Raw genomic sequence first — 24,530 nt, forward strand, 5'->3', positions numbered from 1 at the left:
GTTTATGATCAAGATTATCTATGAACAATATTTGAATCTTCTCTGAATTCTTTTATGTATGATTGGTTATCTTTGCAAGTCTCTTCGAATTATCAGTTTGGTTTGGCCTACTAGATTGATCTTTCTTGCAATGGGAGAAGTGCTTAGCTTTGGGTTCAATCTTGCGGTGTCCTTTCCCAGTGACAACAGGGGCAGCAAGGCACGTATTGTATTGTTGCCATCGAGGATAAAAAGATGGGGTTTATATCATATTGCATGAGTTTATCCCTCTACATCATGTCATCTTGCTTAAAGCGTTACTCTGTTCTTATGAACTTAATACTCTAGATGCATGCTGGATAGCGGTCGATGTGTGGAGTAATAGTAGTAGATGCAGAATCGTTTCGGTCTACTTGTCACGGACGTGATGCCTATATACATGATCATACCTAGATATTCTCATAACTATGCTCAATTCTATCAATTGCTCGACAGTAATTTGTTCACCCACCGTAATACTTATGCTATCTTGAGAGAAGCCACTAGTGAAACCTATGGCCCCCGGGTCTATTTTCCATCATATTAATCTCCCGTTATTTCCATTACTGTTTACTTGCTTTCTTTACTTTTACTCTTTATCATAAATATACCAAAAATATTATCTTATCATCTCTATCAGATCTCACTCTCGTAAGTAACCGTGAAGGGATTGACAACCCCTTTATCGCGTTGGTTGCGAGGTTCTTATTTGTTTGTGTAGGTGCAAGGGACTTGAGCGTGACCTCCTACTGGATTGATACCTTGGTTCTCAAAAACTGAGGGAAATACTTACGCTACTTTACTGCATCACCCTTTCCTCTTCAAGGGAAAACCAACGCAGTGCTCAAGAGGTAGCAGACCTTTGAGCTTCAGTGGTAGGTATTTCATGGCGTGAAGGTCGTCGCCTCGTGTCATGTGCATGTGTAGTAAGAAGTCTTCTATCCATACGGCCGGATCCGTCGTTCCGTCGTAGGGCTTGATATTTACGGGCTTGAAGCCCTCCGGGAATTGGTGTTGCATCACTCTATCTGTGAAGCACAGAGGGTGAGCGGCACCCCTGACTCGGGCTGCGTCACGCCGAAGACCATCTGTCATTCGGGCTCGCTGTTGTTCCCGAGCTTTGTCGTTTCGGTCTAGCCAAGCTTGGTAATTGTCTTGACGAACATGAGAGTTGTCCTTGGGTCCATAGATGGACCTTGTGAGACCTGCGCGAGTATCTAGGTCGCGTCGTAGGTCGTACTCGTAGGTACGCCGAACTGGCTCCTTGCCTAGACGGCGAGGTGGAGCGAGAGGCTGTTCAGTTTTATCGGCCGGCCTATCCCGTCCTCGAGGGGACGGTCCGGCTGGTCCGCCCGAGTGTGCCGTGCAGGTGCTGGCTCTGCGGCCTCATCGTTAAATTGTGGCAGAAGCTTTCGCATTGGGTAACTTTTGGTCGTCCGCTCGTAGCCGTACCCTTCTTCGGCGGCTAGGACTTTAGTCCATCTGTCATTGACGGTGTCTTGCTCGGCCTTTATTCTCTGTTGTTGTTTCTTCAAGCTATGCGAGGTGGCAATGAGCTGCCGTTTGAACCGCTCTTGATCCAGCGGGTCTTCGGGGACGATGAAGTCCTCTTCGCCCAAACTAACCTCCTCTTCGGAGGGGGGAGGTAGTTGCTGTCTTCGGAATCGCCGAGGTCTTCTAGGTTGAGCGGGTCTTCCTCCTCGTGGTTGGCTTGAGGTTGCTCGTCGGCGCCATGGTCCTCGAGGTTATCCACGTTATCCGAAGTGTCGTTCTCTCCAATGTCTATGTTGCTCACATGGCTTCGGCATGCCTTGGAGCGACGGAGTTGTCTACGGCGCTTGTGCGTCTCATCGGCGGGCTTGCCGCTATCCTTCCTGGGGGTGTCGTCGTCCTTCGGAGTGTCCACCATGTAAATATCATAAGTGGACGTGGTTGTCCAGCGGCCGGTGACGGGGGGTGCGGCGTCGGTGTTGGCGGTGGCTCCGCTATCATCGTCCATGGAGTAGGCGTTTTCCGAAGTGTAGTCCAACATGTCGGTTAAGTCCTCAGTTGTGGCCACAAGGTGGGTGGTGTGTGGGACGCAAAATTCCCCAAGATATGCCTTAAAGGGCTGCTGAACGCAAGTCGAAGGCGGGTCCTCCCGAATAGCCATCATCTGGATTCGGTCCAACGCCTCGTTTAGTAAGGCGAGGGTAGTCGGACCGGTATGCGGTGGCCGCCGGGGGCCAGTTTCCGATGTGGCAGGGCAAGGGAATGATCTGGGCCGGGTCCGGGTCTTCGAGGGCCGAGTTAACCTCGAGGCCTGGGGCCGAACAGTTGTAAGAGATCGAGGGCAAGACCTGATCTTCGGATACTGCTTCCGTACTGGGGCTCAAAGCCAAATTGCCGAGGGGGAGTTCGGTTAGGGATGACTCCAGGCCGCCGAACATCGACCCGTCGCTGGGGCTCAAGGCCATAGGCGTGTTGCAAGGAGAGGGTTCGGCCAAGAGCGATTCTCGGCGTCCGAACATTGTTTCCGCACTATGGCCTGAAGATGAGTCTTTGGCGATCATTGCGGGAGTGGTCGAGAGGGATTCCTGGCCTTCGTTCAAGGCGGAGATGTCCGCGCTCAAGGCTGGCCGAAGGATGGGGGTCGATCATAGATTGGATCGAGGAAGGGTGCTGGAGCGGGTGCAGCAAATCCGGCGAAAACCAGATCGCCTCGAGTGTCCGCAACGTACTCCAGATTGCCGGTCGAATCCGGTGCTCGGGTGCAAAGTTGTTGATCTGATCTAGACGACCAGTTGGGTTGGCGTGCAGCACGATGTTGCCGAACGCGAAGAGTTGGCCAGGGACAAAGAGGTCCCGCAAGCCGACGCCTTCTCCGATGATCAGGCGAGCCATTGATCCTCTGGCGACCCAACAACGGAACTCTCAATGAAAGCACCAATGTCGGTGTCAAAATCGGGGGTATCGGGTAGGTGGTCCCAAGCTGTGGATCTAGGATCGATGGGGAACAGGGGACGATGAACACGGTATTACCCAGGTTTGGGCCCTCTCGAAGGGGTAAAACCCTACGTCCTGCTTGATTGTATTTGATGTATCGTATGGTTACAGAGTAGATCTACCTCGAGATCAGGTGGGCTAAACCCTAAGGTATGAGGTGATGAATGTAGCCCTCCCTAAAGCCCTAAACCCCCTAGTTTATATAGACACCAGTAGGGTTAGGGTTACAATCCATTAGTTACAATGAAGGAAAGATCACGCTAAACCTGACTTGGAGGACACACCACGACTCCGAAGATCTCATGTCCGGTCGCGAGTCCGCACTCTAGCTTGGGCCCCTAGTGGCCCATCAGTCCAGCCCATGTGTAATAGGTCGACGGCCCAGGGACCCCTTAGCCCAGGACTCCCTCAGTCATGCTAGCACACTTGCCCAGCATACAAAAAAGGGATGGCGCTCGCCTCCATAGATCACTCGTCGTCGAACTTGAGCATGTCGGTCTGCATCTTCTCGAACCACGGCCTCTTCCTCGGCGACACGGTGTTGAGGTCCACCTTCATGATCTCCACTCCTGTCATCATACTAGCGAGAGCCACTTCGCCTTGGTCTTGGCATTGGCGGCCTCGATCTCTAGCATCTTGGCTTGCTTCTCCGCCTCCATCTCAAACATCCTTGATTGCTTCTCCGCCTCCATCTCAAACATCCTCGCTTGCTTCTCCGACGCGCGGGGTGACTCTCGCAGCACCATCCGAGGAAACACGGAGCCGGTGCTGGCCGCGGCCACGGCGGCGTTGACGATCCCGTGCTGGCCAAGGTTAACCCTAGGTAGATCAGGGCCTCCCTCGTTGCCGCCGCGACCTGGGCGTTGGTTTCCTCTTGCTGCGCAGCGGCCGCTGCTTCGTCCCTTGCGCCCACCACGTGCCTCCGTCCCTTCCTCTTTGCCGACTTCGCGGCCTGCTCCTCGGGCATCAGCTGCTACTTCTTCTTGGGCGCCGCGGCGGTCTTGCAGGAGGCGGGGCTTGCCTTTGCTGGAGGCGGCGGAGGTGATGCCGAACGAGGCGAGCGAGGCGAGGCCGACGGCGGCATCGTGGGCATCGTCCATGGCGAGCGGCCGGGAGCGCGCGTGGGGCGGGATGGTTTTGGGGAAAGTGGAGGGAAATGATGGATGCTTCGCTACCGACTGGCGAGCCAGGGGGAGTAGTTGGCGCGCGCCACGCGCTTCCGTCTCGTGTCCGCGCCGACGCATATGAGGCTCAAAATTGGATCAGGAAAGGATCGGCACGTGGACGCGCGTCCGTTTGAATCGGCTCATTGGGCCGACTTTTCTGTCTGCGCCGACCCAAACGGACGTGGACGGACGAACTGGGTCGGCTCATTGGAGTTGTTTTAACATCCCTAATATTAATGTTCACGGTGGGACCTTGAATGCGCCACTGCTTTGCATACTACTGAAACTCTACGAAAGCACAAGTTTTACTGTTATAAAGATTCACGCGCAAACATAATAAAAATTACACCGAGGTCTATGGACAACCGAACGACCATTGCGGCCGCCAGAACGAGCCGCCGACGCGCCACTATCGCCGCTCCCATACTGGAGCCGGCCTGACCTTGTCGATGACAGCCGGAAGTCTTTGTGGACGTTCCCTAAGGACCAACGTCCCGGAGCCGCAGTCGTCGCCATTGAATCCTTGAATCGATCGGAATAATTTGACACCAAATATCGCCGTTAGATATGCACGGCGAGAAACCTTAACCTCGTTGCCGTGAAGAGCTGGCAGGAATCTACACCGGAATTCCGTCTAACCCATCCCAATGAACGAATTTGAGGAGGATCGGAGCCCGGAAGACTGACTTGAAGAAGAAGTGTCGTCATCCGTCCAAACACCGCCCCTACGAGGACTAAAACTCTACCTATCTGCTAGCCGGTTCTGAGGCACCAGAAACCCCCTCCCGCCGACGGCCGCCAGAGAGGCAGGTGGAGGGGAGGCGAATCCATGGACTCACCTGCAGAGATTGAGGGGAGAAAGGCTTTCCCTAGTCGCCTTGCGAGAGGGGAAAGAAAAGAAATATCTAGTCTAGCTGGTGTTGTGGGTTGAACGACCAGGACAATAGCAATTCAGAGAGAGAATGTTCCATCATAATTCATTTCCTCAAGATTCACGAACTGACATTCATCATTTTGTTCCACCTTCACGCTTCAACATTTATTTACAAATCAACTCCGCCATTTTCACATATTATATATATGGTTCCAAGATTATCGTAAAAACAAGAACTAGTCAAATAGTTCATTATGTATGCATGAAGGCACAAGAGGCGGCACAATTAACAGTCTTCGAATGATATAGCTAACACAAATTCTTCATAAATCTTTATATATGGGGCATAATTTACATTGTATTCATTGAACTCATGGAACATGAAATACTATACAAGACATATGTTTTTACATAATTTAGATACACATACAAACTATACTTAATTAAAGTGGACGTGTGCAATTATGTAATATTTTTGTTCATAGAAGTATATGCGGCATATGGCACTTCTTCTATGAAGTGGGGTAAGAAGGCTCCATCGCAAGGCCACACATGCCCCTCTTGTCGGTAATGTCCTTCTCCATTCTTAAATATCCGTTCTCGCCCCATGTTGTTCCCCATGAGTTCTTTAACAACCAATACTTTGTGCCATCGCTGGTCTTGCCATAACCAATAGCTGCAATTCCATGGTCTAGATCAGTGCCACATGAGCCAGTCATTACCCCACCTTTGTAAAACTGGAACGTCATATCTCCTCCATCTACGGCCACTGAGACAGGTTGACTTGCGACGGCTTGCATGAGGGCTCCCTCGTTGTTGGCTGGAACATCCTCATAGCTTTTGATGGTTGCGGCATCATTGGTTCCACTCTTGCACTTGTCATTTGCCGCAGTATATGGGTAGTTGGACTCGGTGGTGAGACCACCATTCTTGATTATGAACTTAAAGGCATCATCCATGAGACCTCCTTCACAACCTTGGTCTTCACCATGGACATCACAATCCACCAACTCTTGCTCTGACAGTGAGATAAGCTTGCCAGTTTTGAGTTTAACGATGCCCTCTGTAGCAGCGACCGCAGAAAATGCCCAACAACAACCTACACATGGTTATGTTTTAGTAGATACTATCAGACGACATTCTAAAAAAATAAACATATATGCAATACATATTATCCTTAATATACTCACCACATTGGCCCTGGTCCTTGATGGGAGTGACTGCACCTTTGGTCCTCCAGTCTACGGTTGCCGGAAGTGCATCGAGACTTAGATTCTCGTACCTGAATCCAGTAGGAACCCGCTGCAAGCTTGGTTTGTACCCCTTGTTAGCCTTTGTCCCCTTGAACTCCTCATTGGTGAGGTCGATGAACTGATTGATGCCCAAATAGAACTTGTGATTCTCGGCGTTAAACGACTCAATGAACCTGACATTGGCCTTGAAGACCTCAAATCGGTATGCCTTCTCAGTAGCATCTTTGTACACACGGTTGTACTGCGCCATCCAGCTCTCATGCCTTGCCACCATCGACAAGTCATCGTTGATCTCGCGAGCTGCTAGGACCGAACTATAGAAGCAAAGGCATCCGAGGAGGCCAATGATCAAAGATTTTGGGATGGCCATGGTATATTTGATGGATTGCTTGCAAGTACTAGTGTGCAATGTGTGCTCTGCTTTGTTTCTACGAATGGAACTGGGTGTCTTATATAGTCCATGCATGTATTTAGTTATAAATGATGGAGAAGGTCTCCAACGTAGCGGTGAAGTACGTCTAGTGGGCGGATGTTGTAAATCAAAGGTACTTACCGTCTGGTGTGGGGATGGTGGTATAAATCAAACAGACTTAGCTGGATGTGTTTGCACGGTGATGTTGACGGATTTTTCTGTCAATGCTATTCCTATGTATCTTTATAGTGTAGGGGGGGGGGGCAAAATATATAAGTGTGCTACCGTCTATGCAATGCATGTATAATAATTTGGAGTGTAACAATTTTAGATTCTGTATTTACATATTTGTGGGTACCTACCCCGCAACGAAAATATGGGTACCTACAAAGAATATAGGTAAGAATCCTTGTAGCATGCCAATATAAAATGATTAGATGTGCCGCTTGTAAGGACTAGGAGGGCAACACGGACATAATAAGTTGATTAAGACAACTTAGCTAACCATATCATCGTATATTAAAAATAACTAAAAATAGTTAACCGATCTTAAGTAATTTTATTCGGAGTCCAAACAATGCTTGGTACTCATCTTCTATTTTAAGTTCTATATGGACTGCGTGAGCCCCAAACGTACGTCTAGTGCAAGAATTTTAATACCACCGGACGTACTTCCCGACCACGCAGACGCTCCTATCGACTAACAATTTCACAGAAGTATTGTATCTCACAATCCCTGCGGCGGTCGTGGTGTGTGGGCGGTCACCCTAAGAAGCGTATGGTGCGGGTTGTTGGGTTGTGCGGCATTGCAGCTCAAGGCTGAACGGTAGTATGTAACGCCCTGCAAAGTAGACACACCGTGCAAAGCACCAAGCGACACACACAACCAACGCAGACAACACTTTTCTCCTCCTCCCCTTGATTTGTAGGGCTATGAAAATGATACGCAAGAACCGAGCAGAGTACACACACATGGATAGGTGGGCCAAGGCAAGAGAAACATTGGTGGGTAGTTGAGAGCCAAAGTGACCACATGACACACGCACATACAGATGGGACCAATGCAAGAGGAAAGGGAGATGGCCAACTGTAAAAGGCGACATCCACGCAAAAGAGTTACGAGGGCCTACAACCCTCGATTTCTGTCGTGCATAATAAGTTGGGATCCTTTGGCACCCCGAGCTTCATCGCCAACACCCCGGGTTGCCTTGACCTCATTGCTCCCCTCTTCGAGGGCCAGGTTTCCATCTTTGGGGGCCTGCATTTCATCATCGACGGAGTCGGTGAGACACGTCTCTACAACACGGCACTGCATTGGGCACAAGATCCAACGGCCATGCAATGTTTATGATCTGCATCAACAATCCACCAGCCCTCCTCAACTTGCCAGCTTGTGGCGACAGTGGAGTCCAACTTCCCTATCTTGGATGAATATGAGGCCGAGGGGACGAGAGCTTGAATAGCCAACTATTGCAAATATGATCTAGAGGCAATACTAAATGTTATTATCTATTTCTATGTTTATAACTAATGTTTATATTTCTATGCTAGAAATTGCTATGGTTCTTGAATGTAAGATTCAGAGGAAAACTCACATGCATGTGTGGAAACATAAACGCAAAATTGGTTCCTAGTCTCGCCTCTAAGGCTAGCTCATGTGTTGCATGATGATCCTATTTTCTTGACCATAGGACATTGTTAAAGTAACAAGGATGCCGGCAACAACGAGAGCACATTGTGAACGGAACAATGGTGTTGAACAGACCAACCGAATGATATACTACGAGAACACATCGTAACAATGTTATAAGTATAATCATAAAAGTGTTATCGTATCCTCACATCCTTAAACCATGAGAGTATCAAGTACATTCATGTCGGACGGTACACTTTGGTGTTTGTCAAACGCTACCCGTAATAGGGTGATTATAAAGGTAGCTTTCGGGCACACCAAAAAACTATGTCTAGAGATTTGATAGCTCAAGATTTGGATTTGCTCCTTCGACGATGGATAATACTCTCCGGGCCCACTCAATATTGCAGTATCCATCATCGTCTGGTTAGACATGGTGTGATTTGATCACGAGGGTACAAGAATACAGAAACGAGAAACAAGAACAAAACCGTAACGAGGATAACTTAGTATTGTGATCAAGTTTTTTATTCACAAGGATACTGACAAAAGTCTCGCCATGGATTTTGTTAAATATCATGAAGCAAAGGGACTTGTGTACGCAAAAAGAAGTGTGTATGTAGGAATCAATATGGGTGTCAGAATCACACTATTGATTATTGACCAGAAGGTGTTCCAAGTCATGTATGCATATTACCGAACCTGTAGGGTCACACACTTAATGGTTAGTGGTTTGTAAGAGAACTAGGAGATAACGGAAAATAGAGAATTGGCGTTGAAAGAGTTTCGTGTGGTTCTAGAAGTGCTCCGGATATTCCCGGAAATGTTCTTAGAGATCCTAGAGGGTCCCTGGTGCACGGTAGCCCGTAACCTTGTGGACAAATCCAGAGGGTCCTTGGAGCAAGGTGGCCCGCAAGGCCTTAGGTCGGTGCGCCAAGGGTTGACTAGGGGGCAGAAAGGCCACGTGCCCCAACGTTTCCAAAAACGCCACCGGTCCTGGCATTTCCACCTTGAATACAAGGACTCATCCACGTGATCTAGACCGACTTTGGTGAGGCCCCCTCCCCAATTTTCGACCCTAGGCGTCCACTTATATATACAGGGCTAGGGGTAACTCCTAGAACACACCAAAACCTTGGAGGTTGCCTCGTTGATGCCCTGTGCCCCATTCCTATCTCCCGTCTATTTGATCTGGCTGCTTCTCCCTCTAGTTTCTCCCGATGATCTTTCTCATGCACGGCGAAGTGTTACCAAATCACTAATACAGTACGCGTGGATACTAACAGAGGGATCGTAACTTTGACCCTAGATCGGGATAGTTCTTTCGACTAGGAGGTATAACCTTGGTTGTGGGAATCTGCAACTATCTTCACCAATCTCTTATTTGTGTTGCGTTCGTTGGTAAAGATCAAACTCTTTGCATCTTCATAGTGATCCGTGGTTATATTCGTAGGACCAATTTTTTTTCTACTATGTTTCCCAACACCGCATTTTAGCAGCAACACTGAAGGAGGTCCTAATGATCAACCAGACATTGACACTCCAAGTGTTGGTTCCGTCCACAACCCCGGTGGTGAGAATGCAAGTGACCCTGTGGAGGAGAAAACCACAACGACAGAGCTCGAAGTCCTTCACACGTCGATCGTTGGCGACGACCCAAAGGCAAAGCTCCTGGAAGCCCAGCGTAAATCCCTCGCATAGACGCAACTTTGTTTGCAGAGCGATCATGCCGCTCTAGCCAACAAGTGGACAACCACCATCACCATGGAGCAGCGGTGGAGGTCGCACCATGTGGCCCCCGCCGGCATCACTCCTTTGGTAGCATGGGCGGATGATATCCTACCTCCATCCTTGAAGGGAAGTAGGATGATGTGCTGGTTTCTCCCACGCCCGGTCTAGAACCTTATGGCAGCCGCGGACATTGTCAACAACATCCGGCTAGATTTGTATCACCTGGCTGCTGAGTGATTCAACGTCAACCGTCAGAGCCATGGTAGACGTTACGGGGCCCAACGGAAATGGAGACGCACAAAATCATGCGATAAAGGGCTGAAACCACTTCTCCTTTTGCATGGGTTCCTAACATGGGTATACAAGGATGGTGTAAAGAGTAAAAAGCCAATACACCATTTTGAAGTGGGAAAGTGGTGGTAGAGAGAGGACGGGAAACGTAGAACGGGGAAAAAAAGTGGCGGGAAATACGAACGAGAGAATTAATAAGTGAGAAAGACAGGGGGGAAGAAAATACAACAAAGCAAAAAATGAGGGGTAATAGTTAAAAGAATACTTTGTGCATTAAGAAATGGATTTATAATAATCAAAAATGCAAAAGAAAATATAAATACAGAAGGGTAACACGAGTGTTATATATAGGGTACTCCGCTTATACCTGTAACTGCATTATGAAACAGAAAATATAAATAAGTAAGCTGGGTGTTATTTTTTTCATTGTCTTTTTTTTCTGAAATGGGATTACCGGCTCTGCATCAAATGATGCACATTGTCGTTTTATTAAAAATGAACCAAGTTCAAGTCACCGAGTAGCACACAATATGAAACATAAAGATAAAAGGATGACCATAACCCGTCGGATCCAAGATACATAGCTCATCCACGTCATCTATGAGTGGCTCGTCAGTCAAACTGGTTGGATAAAACCTGGTGCAACTGTTTCCCACCGGCTGCACACAGAGGCCATAAGCGCTCGTATTTTTTTACAATGATGGCCATATATGGTTTGGTGTCGTAGTCTTGTAGATAACCTGCAAGAAATTAGGAATAGATGATTAGCTAAAAATGCACTCATTCTGACAATTTCATACTGCTCAGAGAATGGCACAAACTCCCACATGAATTTGGCCATTCGATTTATTATAAATCCCATCCAACCAGTTTCCAAACAAATTTTGAATAATTGTTGGTGTTGTTAAATTGTAAGTACTCTCTCTATTCCTAAATATAAGTCTTTAGAGAGATTCCACTATGGACCACATACGGCGTAAAATGAATGAATCTATACTCTAAAATGCATCTATATACATCTGTATGTGGTACATAGTAAAATCTTTACAAAGACTTATATTTAGGAACGAAGAGAGTAGTATGAATCATATGCCAATCAAGGTAGTAAAGGGGCATGATAGAAATAAATGATGAATCGTCTCATCTTCTGATAATCAGCGTACGTGTAACTGCATTTGGCTTATATTGCTCGTCGTCACGCGGCCGTTAAACCCGGCGGAGGGAGGCACGTGGCCTGAACTTTGTCGAGCCACCCGTGTAAGCCAAGTGTCTGTTTTTAACCAGACACTCAACAAAGATGCCACATTGCCAAGTATATTTTTTTAATGGCACATTACCGAGCATTGGGTTGTTGACGAGTGGTTTTACCAGACACTCAGCTTTACTGTCCGCATGCTGAGTACCCGTGAACTTACTCGGCACACAGCTGAACCAGGGGCGAATCTAGCTTGTAGCCTGTGGGGGCGAATGCCCCCACTCGTTTTCTCAGCCCACTTGTACTAGGCTCGTAGTACAGAGCGTTGCCCCCGCTCAGCTTAATATATTTGCCCCCACTCAATCATTTTTCTGCTCTAAATTCGAAGCCCATTTACGAGAAATAATGAGATACAACCCAATACGAAGAGGCTGCCTACTCGAATGAATGGAAACGAATTAACACAGCACGCACGTCACGCACGGGAGTGCGGGAGTTGCCGAGTCGGAGTTGCTCAGATGCGTTCGCCGCCTGGCTCCCTGACGTGACAAGCCGCAGACGCCTTCCGCCCTTTGCTGCACCTGCATGGCGTGCCTCTGGCGGTCGCCTCGATCCGCGGCCTGCAGGCCGGCTGGCTGTCCGTCAGATTAGCACAAGGAAGACGTTGCGCCATTGATCGATCAAGGTAAGTGGTAAACCCTAAGATGCGTAGGTTCAGTTTCTTTCTTCTAATTTCCAATTATTGTTATATTCCGATTTTCATGTTAGAGAGGCAATCGTATCAAATATCCATGTATTGAAATTTTAATATATGGATTGGTAATCGTATCATATATGGAACGCTGATTGAGTTAGCTTAGCTTAATAATTTTGTGTAAATAAGTACGTGGAATAGACTAAATCTATGAATGTTAAACTTTACTGTATGTCAAAATTTTGAACGCTCATATATTTGACATTGACAAGGAAGCTAATAAAGAGATTCTTTGGAAAATCAACAACCCACAATATGCCTAAAGAGGTGACAATTAAACGCTTCCTTGGGAAAAATCGCCGTGGGATGAAACAGAAGGAGGTAATGTGCTCAAGCTTATTTATCTATGAATTTTTACATTCTCTCTAGATTGAAACATGTTTCTATTTTCTTGCAGCTTGAAGACTACAAATTAATTCAAAACGGTCAGGAACAGCATATTGATATTTCTCAAGTTATTGCGCCTTAAATGGTTAGTTTATTTTTACTTTGGCAATGAACTTGACATAAGTATGTGTGTGTTGACATTATCTTATAAAGAAATATATGATTTTACTTCTTACACACTGTATTTTTTAGGGGTCTTACACACTGTGTATGCTTGTGTGTTTAGTTTTTTAAATGATCTAGCCATTAGTTCGTGCACATCCCTTTGAAGAAAAAAAAACATACACATCTTTGCCCCCTCTCAGTTTTCATCCTGGCTCCGCCCCTGAGCTGAACAATCAGGCAATGGCGTGTGCATTGTTTGGATTTAGATGTTTCATGTGTACCATCGATCCATGCATGGCTCGAAACACGTTGCTTGCCTGTGCGAGTCCCCTAGCCAGCTATCTACTCTGCTCAACATGATCTCTGGTGCTCATTTCTGATAGACCATCCTACGCCGCCGTTACACCAGCATGCAAGATGTTCAAAGGTTACGTGCGTGCGCCAACCCAGCAATCAAGCACGCCCATGGCGCCCGAGTCGAATGGGCAGCCCAATGGCATCATTATCCTCCCAGTATAACAAATTTTCATCTCTGAAAAAAAAAATTGAGACATAGGCCGTACCACAGTAAAAAGGCAACATATTACCTGGGCATGGGCCTGGGCCAGCATTTCCCCAAGTTCAGCGGAAAGCCAAATAGAAACAAGGGCGCGTCTACTGGGCAGCCGGCTGCCCAGTAGGCCGATCCAGTGGCCGGTCAAATAAGGTAAGTAGCTGTCCTTTTCACGTTCAGAAAAAAGAAATGAAGGAAAAGACCAACCGTCCCACCGTTTGGGCGGCCGCTGCATGCATGCGTCTAGTGCTTGCATGCCGATGCATTAATGTTCCTCACGTTGTTCTCTCGTGCATTAATTTTTGGTTTTCAAAATTATAAAAGACATATCTTCTAAACCGCGTGTCGAAATTTAAATCCGTTCTCACCGTTCAAACCCTCGCGACGCGCTTTTCAAAAGTAGATCCCGCATGGAGATGTTTCGACGAACTAGTCTTCCTGCCAACTAAACATCAATATGTGTGCAGCTAGACTACATACTGCGCCAGCTGAGCATATGTGTGTCAATAGTCCTTCTGCCAACTAAACATCAATGTGTGTGCAACTAGACTACATTCCCGCGACATTTGAGCATATGTGTGTGCCAATAGTCCTGCCAACTAAACATCAATGCGTGTGCAACTAGACTACATTGCCACGCCAACTGAGCATATATGTGTGTAACTAGTCCTGTCAACTAAATATCAATGTGTGTGCAACTAGACTACATTGCCGCGTCAATTGCGCATATGTGTGTGCAACTAGTGTCATGTCAACTAAACATCAATATGTGTGCAACTAGACTAAATTACAAGCCAACTGAGTATATGCGTGTGCAACTAGTCCTTCTGGCAGCTAAACATCAATGTGTGTGCAACTAGACTACATTATAAACCAACTAAACATCAATGTGTGTAAAACTAGACTAAATTACAAGCCAACTGATTTTAAAAAAAGTTGCACCATGTAGTACTAAAGTTGCACAATGCAGTATTTTAGTTGCACCATATAGCGCCAGAATTGGCATACAATTTTTTTTTGAAACATATTCATGCGGGATCTAGTTTTAAAGATCTCGCCGCGATGAATCCAACGGTGAAAACGGAACTGAATTCCGACGTGTGGTTTAAAAGATATGGCTTTAAAAGAATTTGAAATCCCGAAATAAAAGTACGTGGATCTGTTTCTTTAACTGATGAGACTAGTGTGAACACATTTAATGCCAGCACCCACATACGCTACGAGATAAAAAAATACACATGTGTGTGGCAGAGCGGCCGTCCGGAAACACCAAATAGCGCGCGGCCACTTTTTAGATTTTGGGTAGAAACAATACTGCATTTGCATTGTCAAGAGTGCTGACAGCGAGAAGAGCTGTAACTTCTCCAAGATAGAAAAAAAAGGACAAAAAAAAACCTTGGGACATCATCGCTACAATCCATAGATCAAAAGCATCAACTTTATACATGCAGACCGGCACCGCGAGCACCTATATGCTTATGTATCACCTCGGAAGATGGAAGGCAGACCAATCTAATGCATTTCAATCTCCTGCGTCGGTATTGACGGTACTGAATGGTCGATGTGGCGTGTATCAGATGTGCCCGATGAGCTTGCTATCTCGGCTTTGCACAGAGGGCAGAGGGCATTTATCTTTAGCCATTTGTCAACGCATTCCTTGTGGAAGCAGTGTGTGCAGGGAAGTTCACGAAGCTCTTCGTTGTGTGCATACTTGCAAGGCAGATGCAGCAAACCTGGAATCACAAGAAAAGGCAAGACGGTAAGTCCTTGCAACATGGAACTTCCATTTTGTTGCAATAAGCAGGTACTACAAAAGATACAAAGCAACAGGTCAACAACTCAACATACAGCATCTTCAGCAGAAAGCGATCGCTCCTTGTCAGTCCCTGCAGCCACTATACCTCCCTCTTGGCCTTCGGCGTCGTTATCTGAACCATGGCGGCGTTTCTTGGTTTTGAATTTATAAGTTGGCAAAGTATTGATGGATTCCGAAGTGGCCCCTCTTGTATTGTTTGTGTCTTCTCTGAAGCCCATGACGGATATAATGCAGGGGAGACAACAGCATATCATTGCGCAGAGGATGAAAGGCATGGCATACCCAATACAGCTGAAGGTGAGGAACACGATGCATAACCTGGTAGGGAACAACGTGAGCAGCAGGGTAAAGAAACACAACATCACATTCGAAGAAACATACATACATGTACAAGTTTGGAGCATCAACAGCCGAAGAACGCCCACCGAATATCCACACATTTCCTACAACAAACCACACGGCAAAGAAACAATCCAAGGCCATCTTGAAGTGGTCAAAAAGTGCATTAATCCAGCAAACAAGGGGCATCCGTCATCATTTATAAATTGGTTCGTATTATGACCCATCCATAACAGAACAGAATGGGGATGGCTCCAACGGCTCCTGTACGGAGTGGCGACCAGGGAGGCGATGGTGAGTGCGGCGTGGGCGCGGCGGAGTGGACGCTGGTCCAGGCGGGCGCGGTGCCGGCGTGCCTCCCGCCCAGGGAGGGGCAGTCGGGCGCCACGGCGGGAGCCGGTGGGTGGTCCGGCAGCCGCTTCTGGGCCCTGGCGGGGGTGGACTCTGACGACGAAGACGAAGATGAAGACGGTGGAGCAAGGGCGGCGCGCGGTCCGTCCCTGTGCTTGGTAGATGATTTTGTGGCCAGGGCAGAGGAGGTCGGGGGCTCGCTCCTGGCTGGTCGGCGGCGGGCGTTCGCGCCAGGTGGTCGCGGCCCTCGTCGGCGTAGATCTCAGCCGGGGGAGACGCGGCGTGCCACCCAGAGGGAGATCCCGCGGCAGGGGCCCGTTGTTCTCGTGGTCTCGGACGCGGAGGAGGGCCTCCTGCTTCGGGTCGCTTCGCAGGGCTCAGGGAAGGCTGATGTGCCAGCGGCGACGGTGCTGGTGGCACCGGCGCCGTCGGGATCGTCAGGCTCTAGGGTTGGGGATCCGGAGCAGGGGTTCAGTTTGCCCTGGGGGCCTGCGTGGATGCGCGGCCCGCTTATGGCTCTGGTTTTGCCCAAGTGACGGTGGCCGGCCCGGTTGGGTTGCGACAAGGGAGTCCGGATCCACGGGGTAGGCAGCCCAGCCCGCTTGGCCCTGGCCCAGTTGAGAGGGTACTTAAGTGGATCTGGCTGCCCAAAGGAGCCCTAGATCCATCGCTAGGGTTTCCAGCCACCAGATCGGAGGTGCGTCGCTTCGGTCCTTCCGCCTGTGTCCTCCTCCCCTCTCGTCTCCCGCCGCCCCTCGAGCGGTCCTTCGCCGAGGTGGTGGCCATGGGCTCCAAAGTAGATCGGCGGGCGGACAAGCGTCCCCTCCTTCCCCTCGACCCCGCGGCGGAGCTCAACCGCGAGCGCGAGCTGCGTGCGCAGGCCAAGGCGCAGGGCGCGGCGCGGGATGGCGAGACCGGGGGCCGCCGCCGGCGTGGTGGTTGAAGGAGCAAGAGCGCAAGAAGCGGAAGAAAGAAGAATACAAGAAGAAGGGGCTCGAGCTCAAGCGGATCGACGTGATGCCTGAGTTCCAGGGCGACCGGATCGGTGATCCCTACGCCGCTAAGAAGAAGAAAAAGTTCAAGTCTGCGGGGAAATCGAGCTCCAAGACGACGGCCGCGCCGCTCACGGGGTCCTCCAAGGGCACGGCCGCCGAAACCATACCGGTGGAGGAGGCCGACGACAGGGAGTGCTTCAAGTGCGGCCGGGCGGGGCACTTCCAGAGCAACTGCAAGTTCCAGCCCCTCTGCATCCTCTGCTCCCAGGAGGGCCACGTCTCTACCTGCTGCCCCTCCCGTGGCAAGCCCCTCCCGCTCCAGATGATGTGGCACGCCATTCAAGGGGGAGGCTTCTTCTGCCTCCAGTTCCCAAAGGATGCCGACGATGCGCAGAGCGGGTTCGGGATCAACGCGACCATCCTCTCCGCGGCCCCGGGCATGCTCTCGAAGGAGATCCTGGAGGTCGAGCTGCCTCCCCTATTCGAGGGCGCGTGGGACTGGCAGGTAGCGCAGGTCGACGCCGACCGATTTTTAGCGGTTTTTCCGGATCCGGCCATGTTGCGTATGGCCACTCGCAGCGGCAAGCTTTTCCTCTCCATCAACAACATTACTGCGCTGATTCGGGACGCCGTGGCTGATGCGCGTAAAGAAGAATCCATGCCAGAGATTTGGGTGAAGCTGTGGGGCATTCCTCCCAAGCACCGCAAGGTGGACAGACTGATGGCGGGGCTAACAATGCTGGGCAGGCCACTGGTGGTGGACGAGCTGACCCCGATCCGCTCTGGTCCTGTTCGGATGCGCTTTGCATGCCGCAAGCCCGAGCTGATGCGGGGCTCAGTCCAGATCTGGTTCAACGGAGAGGGGTTCCTCTGCAAGCTCGAGCCAGAGCTCGACCCACCCCGCCGCGGGGCTCCGGCGCTGCCGCCTCCCCCACCCTCCTAGCAAGGACAAGGGTCCGGACCGCGACGACAAGGACAATCATCAGGACAAGGGACACGACAAGGATCAAGTCGCGAGCATGGATGACGACTCCATTGACACCACGGCCTGGGAGAAGCTCGGTATTCGGGGTGCGGGTTCTCCGGTGGCCCGCACTCGCCCTGCTCTCGCCTCGGTCTCGGCGGTGGCGATGGAAGTGAAGGTGGCGAACCAGTACGGCTCCAACATGGGGCTGGTCTCCCCCCCTCCGTGGCTCTGCTCGACAAGGGGACGACGGCGTCATGTGCTACGGGCGTGCCAGCGGGGGAGCGCACGCCGCTGGTGCTGTCTGCCAGCACCATCCTCCCGCCTTTGGCTAGGTCGCCGGCCTCGAGTGGGCAGGGGGGCAGCAAGAGCGGCTCCGTGCGGCAAGCCAAGAAGCTGGCAGGTCGCAAGGTGAACACGAAGGTATCAGGCTCATGGACCCGCTGGGCGCGCCACCAACTCCCCGCCAGACGGTGATGGCGCTCGCCTCCCCCCTCGCGCAACCCATCGGAGATGTCTTGTCCCAGGATGCCTCCAAGGCGGCCCCGATCGTGCAGGCAAGGCGGTGCCCACGGCCCTGGTCCGCTCAAGCTCGCGGTCCAGGGGCGCCAAGGCGAGCCTTCCTGCGATGCAATGGGCCCAGCTCATCCAGGTCCAGAAGAACCTCGAACTCTTAGGTAACCCCCCTCCCCCCGCGCGCTTTACGGTTTTTGGATGCATTTTCCGACGATCACCTTAGTGAGGTTTTAGAGGAGAGTGGGGTGGACGTGTCGTGTCTCGGGGGCACGCGCGAGTGTCGGTGTACAAAAGTAGGGGCACACCTTTGTACCCCTTTACTTGTGCACGGGCAGTCGGAGCCGCACGCCACGGCCACACTAAGCAGGGCAGAGGAGGGGAGCCGGAGAGAAGCCGAAGCACAAGATGGCCAAGGCAACGCTAAGACCAAAGACACCAAAGAGCGAGAGGGTGAGGTGGACTCCCCCGGCAAGGCCCTTGTCAGGGCAACTTGCCGGATGCTAACAGAGCGAGCCACCCTTGAGCCCACGGGTTCCAACTCAACCAACCACATTGGAACTAGGGCTCGGGAGGCACCTCCGTGGTAGCATGGAAATCTTTGTCAAGACCATAGAGATATGAGATCAGATGAGAACCAGAAGACGGCGACCCTCGGCGGGATCCTTGCTGAGCAGATCCACAAGACCCCCGACAAGCGCCTTGCCGGGGACGACTGCAACGCCACGGCAAGACCCTTGCCGGTCCCCCGGCAAGGCCCTTGCCGAGGGCGTCAGCGGGGCCACAGCCAGGCCCGCGTCGACCAAGACTCCACCGCCGTCCCCGAGCAGCAGCTAGCTCAACCAGCTGGGCAGGCACCTGCGTGGCGACGGGCGGCCTCTACGCCAACTCAGCAAGCACCTGCGTGGTGGCATGCAGATCTTCGTGAAGACCCTACCACCGCGCCACCTGAGCTGCCTGCCTGCCTACATGGCGCCGCATGCACCGCTGGCCTGGGCGCGTGTCGAAGCAAGGCGAGGCGGCAACGGATGGGACGGGCCTCGTTCCCGTCCCCAATAAAGCTAAGGGACACCTAAGCTACGTATTAAATGTGTCTTGTCCTGTAACACGAGCGATAAGCTCGCAGCACTGTAGGCCTTTCCACCTCCTGTGTGCCACTGTGGCAGCCCCTTCCGACTATAAAAGGAGGCCCTTGGCATACTGTAGAGGGATTCGGCTCTCTTGAACTACGCAGCCACCATAGCTAGTTCGAGAGCTCAAGAATTCTCTCAAATACACACCAAAGCAGGACTAGGGTATTACGCATCCTCGCAGCCCGAACCTGGGTAAACGATCCTTGTGTTGACTGTTAATCCTGCTCTTCTCACAACCCCGCGCCCCGGCAACCGTAGTAGGGATTCTTGTGATCCCATAGGTGTCGTTTCCCACCGACATCTTTGGCCCGCCAGGTAGGGGCGCAATTGTGAGAATCTAGTCTAGTAGTTAGCCTAGTAGTCCTTCATCGCCATGGCTCCCAAGAAGAAGACGATCACGGCGATCGGCTCGTCAGGAGCCGAACGGCCCGTGCCAGTGCGGGCAAACAGCAGGCCGGTCGCAGATAAGACCCGGGCCGCAGTCCGCGAGCACCAGCATCGCTCTGGCAGTCAGAGCCTGGCGAGCAGCGTCGTTCGTGCGCCAGGCGACGGGCCGCACGCCGCCAAATCCAAAGACGGAGCTGGGCCCCCCACAGGCGGCGCGGGGCCCTCCAAGAGTGTCGTTGTGCCACTCACGGGCGGCGCAGCAACCTCCAAGACGCCCACGCCGGCGCCCACAGCGCGCTCTTCCCAGGGTGCGCGCGACGAGCAGCACCACCACGCTGGAGACCCCGGACACCGCCGTGGGATGAGCCATGTGCATCATCCGCGGGACGAAGGAGTCCAGCATGCTCGCCGAAGTGCTGGCGAAAATGGCATGCAGCCGCTGGGCCGTAGTAGAGCTCCTTCTAACGTAGTTAGAAGTCGAAGCGCGCCACGGTCCACGCAGCTGTCACCACCACCCACGCCAGCGGAAGCTTTGGCGCGTGCGCAGCTGCTCCTCGACTTCCCTCCTGCTGCGGAGAAGCTTGACGAGTGGAGCGCCACCATCCAGCGCCTCGTCGCCATCACCAATAAAGATGATCCAAGACCGGCGGGGCCTTCGGGCCGGCGCTCCGTCGAACCACCACATGCCAGCGGTGGAGGGGCCGGGGGTGCTGCGGCCACGGTGCACTCTCCTCCTCCACGCCAGCCACCGCGGGTGTCGGTCCGTCGCGATGACGCTTGTGATAATATTTCCATAGCGTCGTCCGACCCACGGACCCACCGCGACCAACGCCAAGTTCTTCAAGAATGAGCCCACGAAGATGCTCGAACCACTATCGAGCGCCGGCGCAATACGCGCCACCAGTCGGACAAGCGGGCGGGACCCGCTATGGACCACCCAGCACCGGGGAGCTCCGGCGGCCTATCTTACGAGGTGGGTTGCCCAGCTTTTACCCGTGAGCTGCGGTAGTTCCAGTGGTCGTCCCACCGCACGTTCAAGCCCGACGTTGGCGAGAAGTACAATGGCAAGACCCATCCGTCAGAGTTCCCCAGCATCTACACCATCGCGATGCAAGCTGCCGGAGCTCGCGACGACAAGGTGCTTGCCAATTACTTCCCGTTGGCACTGAAGCCCAACGTCATGTCTTGGTTGATGCACTTGCCGGAGGATTCTATCTCTTCTTGGTCGGATCTGTGCCATGAGTTCGTTGGTGCCTTCACCGGGGGTCACCAAGCTCATGGCCAGGCCAGTGATCTGCATATCATTCCCCAGAAGGAAGGGGAAACCCTACGCAAGTACATCCAGAGGATCAGCTGGGTGCAGTACAACATCCCTGATGTTCATCCTGCCGCCATGATCAGCGCGTTCCATCAGAACGTGCGCAACCGCAAGATGCACGAAGAGCTGGCGATGAACAAGGTTAAGGATGTGGCCGAACTTTCTGTTCTGGCCGATAGGTGCGCCCGGGCTGAAGAGGGAAGGAAGTACCCCGGCGAGGACGTCGGCGCGGAAACCGACTCTACTGATGAAGACACCGCCACCCCGACGAAGAAGGGCCGGCATCGCAACAGGAAACGCATGGGCAAGACCGTTCTTGCCGTCGAGGGATCCGACAGCACCGGCGCTGCCAAGAAGGCCAAGGCAGACGACCCCGGCAAGGAGATTGCCTGGTGCGCCGCCTGCCGGGCCTTGGCGGCTGCCGACAAGCCAGGAAGCTCCGACAAGCAGTACTGCAAGATCCACCGCACCAAGGGCCACGACCTCCAGAACTGCCGACAAGTCGAGCTGCTTGCTGAGAAGCAAAAAGCTGAGTACGAGAGGCGGGACAAGGAGAAGGGCCAGGATGGTACCGAGGGATCCTGCAAGAAGCGTGGCGGCCAAGGAGGCCGTCGCGGCAAGGATAACCAACAAGAGAGGCCCGCTCGGGGCCGCGACAAGAAGCAAGAAGATGATGATCATGATAAGGACGATGAGTCCGGCGAGCAAGAGTTCCAGAAGGCTATAGAGGCCATGTGCGTCGACGGTGGCGCCTCGCTGCATACTTCTCACCGCCAGCTCAAACAGTGGGCGCGTGAGATTACAGCGGCGGAGCCCTCGTTCGACGCTCAGAAGCCGCTGAAGTGGTCCAGCACGCCCCTCATCATTGACGCCGAGGATCACCCTGACCGCACAACTGTGGTCGGGTGTTTGCCGTTGTTGGTTTCACCAACGATACGCAACCTCAAGGTGAACAAGATGCTGGTTGACGGCGGGGCCGGTCTGAACTTGATCTCACCCGTTGTGATCAAAAGGCTGCAAATTCCTGATGGAGACCTCGAGGAAACGGGCACATTTCAAGGGGTCAACCCGGGGAGGAGCCAGCCAAAGGGGAAGGTCACGTTGCCCGTGACGTTTGGAGGCGAGCTGAACTACAGGACAGAGAGGATTGTCTTCGACGTAGCTGAGATCCCCTTGCCCTACAACGGGATCCTCGGCCGCCCGGCACTGGCCAAGTTCATGGCGGCGTTGCACTACGCCTACAACACGCTGAAGATGCCTAGGCCGATGAACATCATCACCGTCCCCTTCGACAAGAAGGACGCGCTGATCTGCGCCGACCTACTCTACCGGGAAGTAGTTGCGGCAGCTGCCGCCAAGGCACTTGCTCCTGCCGCTGAAGCCCCGGGAGGGAAGAAGAAGACCGGCAAGACCTCTCGCACCCACTCCGGCAAGCGCACCTCTTCGGAGTGTTGTGCTACCGTCGAGGACGTGCGAGAGAGCTCCACCGGCAAGAGCAAGAAATCCAGAGCTACGCCACCAGAGACCGAACGGTGTGAAATTGAAGTGTATTCCCCGGGAGGAAGGACTGGAGCTGTTGGCGGAGATACACGGAGGCATATGTGGCTCCCACATAGGGTCGAGGGCCCTTGCCGGCAAGGCGTTCCGACAGGGTTTCTTCTGGCCCACTGCCCTCCAAGATGCAACAGCACTAGTAACCAAGTGTGAAGCATGTCAGTTCCATTCAAAGAAGCTTCATCAACCAGCTCAAGCCCTTCAAACAATCCCTCTCTCCTGGCCATTTTCGGTCTGGGGGCTCGACATACTGGGCCCCTTCCCCCGTGCTGTCGGGGGCTTTGAATACTTGTACATTGCAATCGACAAGCTCACAAAGTGGCCGGAGGTGGAAGCAGTGAGGAAGGTGACAGCACAGTCAACCGTCAAGTTCTTCAAGGGACTAGTCTGCCATTTTGGTGTGCCAAACAGAGTCATCACCGACAATGGCACGCAGTTCAATGGCCACACCTTCATGCAATACATCCAAGACCTTGGCAGCAAGGTCTGTTTTGCCTCCGTGGCACACCCACGGAGCAACGGCCAAGCGGAGAGGGCAAATGCTGAAGTGTTGCGAGGCCTGAGGACAAAGACTTTTGACAATCTGCACAAGAGCAGAAGGCGCTAGATTGATGAGTTGCCGTCGGTTCTTTGGTCGATCAGGACGACGCCAAATCGAGCCACCGGCCAGACACCCTTTGCCCTGGTATACGGGGCGGAAGCAGTTCTCCCCACATAACTCACATACGGGTCACCTCGAGTGCTCGCTTACGACGAGCTTGAGCAAGAGCAATTGCGGCAAGATGACGCAACGCTCCTTGAGGAAGATCGTCTTCGGGCGGCTGTGAGAGCAGCACGCTACCAGCAAGCCTTGCGCCACTACCATAGCCGCAAGGTTCATGCCCGAAGCTTTGAGGAAGGCGACCTTGTTCTTCGGCGCGTTCAGTCGGCCAAGAATACCAACAAGTTGATGCCGAAGTGGGAAGGCCCTTATCGGGTAATACGAGTCACCAGGCCCAGCGCAGTCCACCTGGAGACCGCAGATGTTGTCCCATTGAGCAACTCGTGGAACATCGAGCATCTTCGCAAGTTGTACCCATAAGGCGCGGCTTGCCGGGCCCCCCCAGCAAGCCACCTTTTGTACAAGCTTTGCCAGCAAGGCATGTAACCCTCTGTACAAAGCCAGGCGCAGACCCTGAGCATAAATAAATGAAGCGCTGGCGCCCTAAGTTATAGCATGCATGCTATGATAAGTCTCTTCCTCGGTTAGGGTTGATAGTGCTTAGCGGCGACTAACCCCTAGCCTAGAGGTCGAGTGTGCGTCTTTCTGTCCTCTTTGGTTCGCAGGGCACGTGGACATATCTCCTGAGCCGCTTGGGAGGAAGAGGATGGACCGGCGCTCCGGCCCCGACAAGCCAGGATCACCGGGGGCTGAAGACACAAGGATCCAACCACGGCAAGCCAAGGTTGCCGGGGGCTACGGATTCAGATAAGTCTTTTATCCCCTGTTATGCACTTCCGTATAGAACTGGGACATATGAAACCTCGTTTATATTCTTAAAACCACCGTGCTCCCCTTTTCCCGTACCCAAGAGCTATCCCCTGGGTCGGAACTTGGTCGTAGTCGCGGTGGCAAGAGAAATGAACGAGGGGCCTAACCCTGCTTCGCCCCTGCCTCCGCCAAGAGCGTGAGAATGGTCGACCAAAGCAGGGGGACGGCAAGGCCTGTTGCCGGGCGACAATGTTTACCTTAGAAATAACAAGGATTCGTCCTTGGCATGGGCCTCGCTCACGCACAAAGAACCCGGCAAACACCCTTTTTCA

General features: G+C 52.2%; 1 protein-coding gene and 1 pseudogene across 1 annotated transcript; both read right to left on the reverse strand.

Annotated features, from left to right (window-relative positions):
• Nucleotides 1–5,555: 5,555 nt before the first annotated feature.
• LOC123142842 (senescence-specific cysteine protease SAG39-like) lies at nt 5,556–6,716 on the reverse strand. The gene is made up of 2 exons (XM_044561571.1): nt 6,234–6,716; nt 5,556–6,142 (listed from the first exon to the last, which is right to left on the reverse strand). The coding sequence occupies exons 1-2, from the start codon at nt 6,664–6,666 to the stop codon at nt 5,556–5,558; spliced, it is 1,020 nt and encodes a 339-aa protein (XP_044417506.1). The 5' UTR covers nt 6,667–6,716.
• A 7,977-nt stretch (nt 6,717–14,693) lies between these two features.
• Nucleotides 14,694–15,681, reverse strand: LOC123141965 (E3 ubiquitin-protein ligase At4g11680-like; annotated as a pseudogene).
• Nucleotides 15,682–24,530: the final 8,849 nt, after the last annotated feature.

This window comes from Triticum aestivum, chromosome 6D, assembly GCF_018294505.1.
Source record: "Triticum aestivum cultivar Chinese Spring chromosome 6D, IWGSC CS RefSeq v2.1, whole genome shotgun sequence".
Classification (NCBI taxonomy): Eukaryota; Viridiplantae; Streptophyta; class Magnoliopsida; order Poales; family Poaceae; genus Triticum; species Triticum aestivum.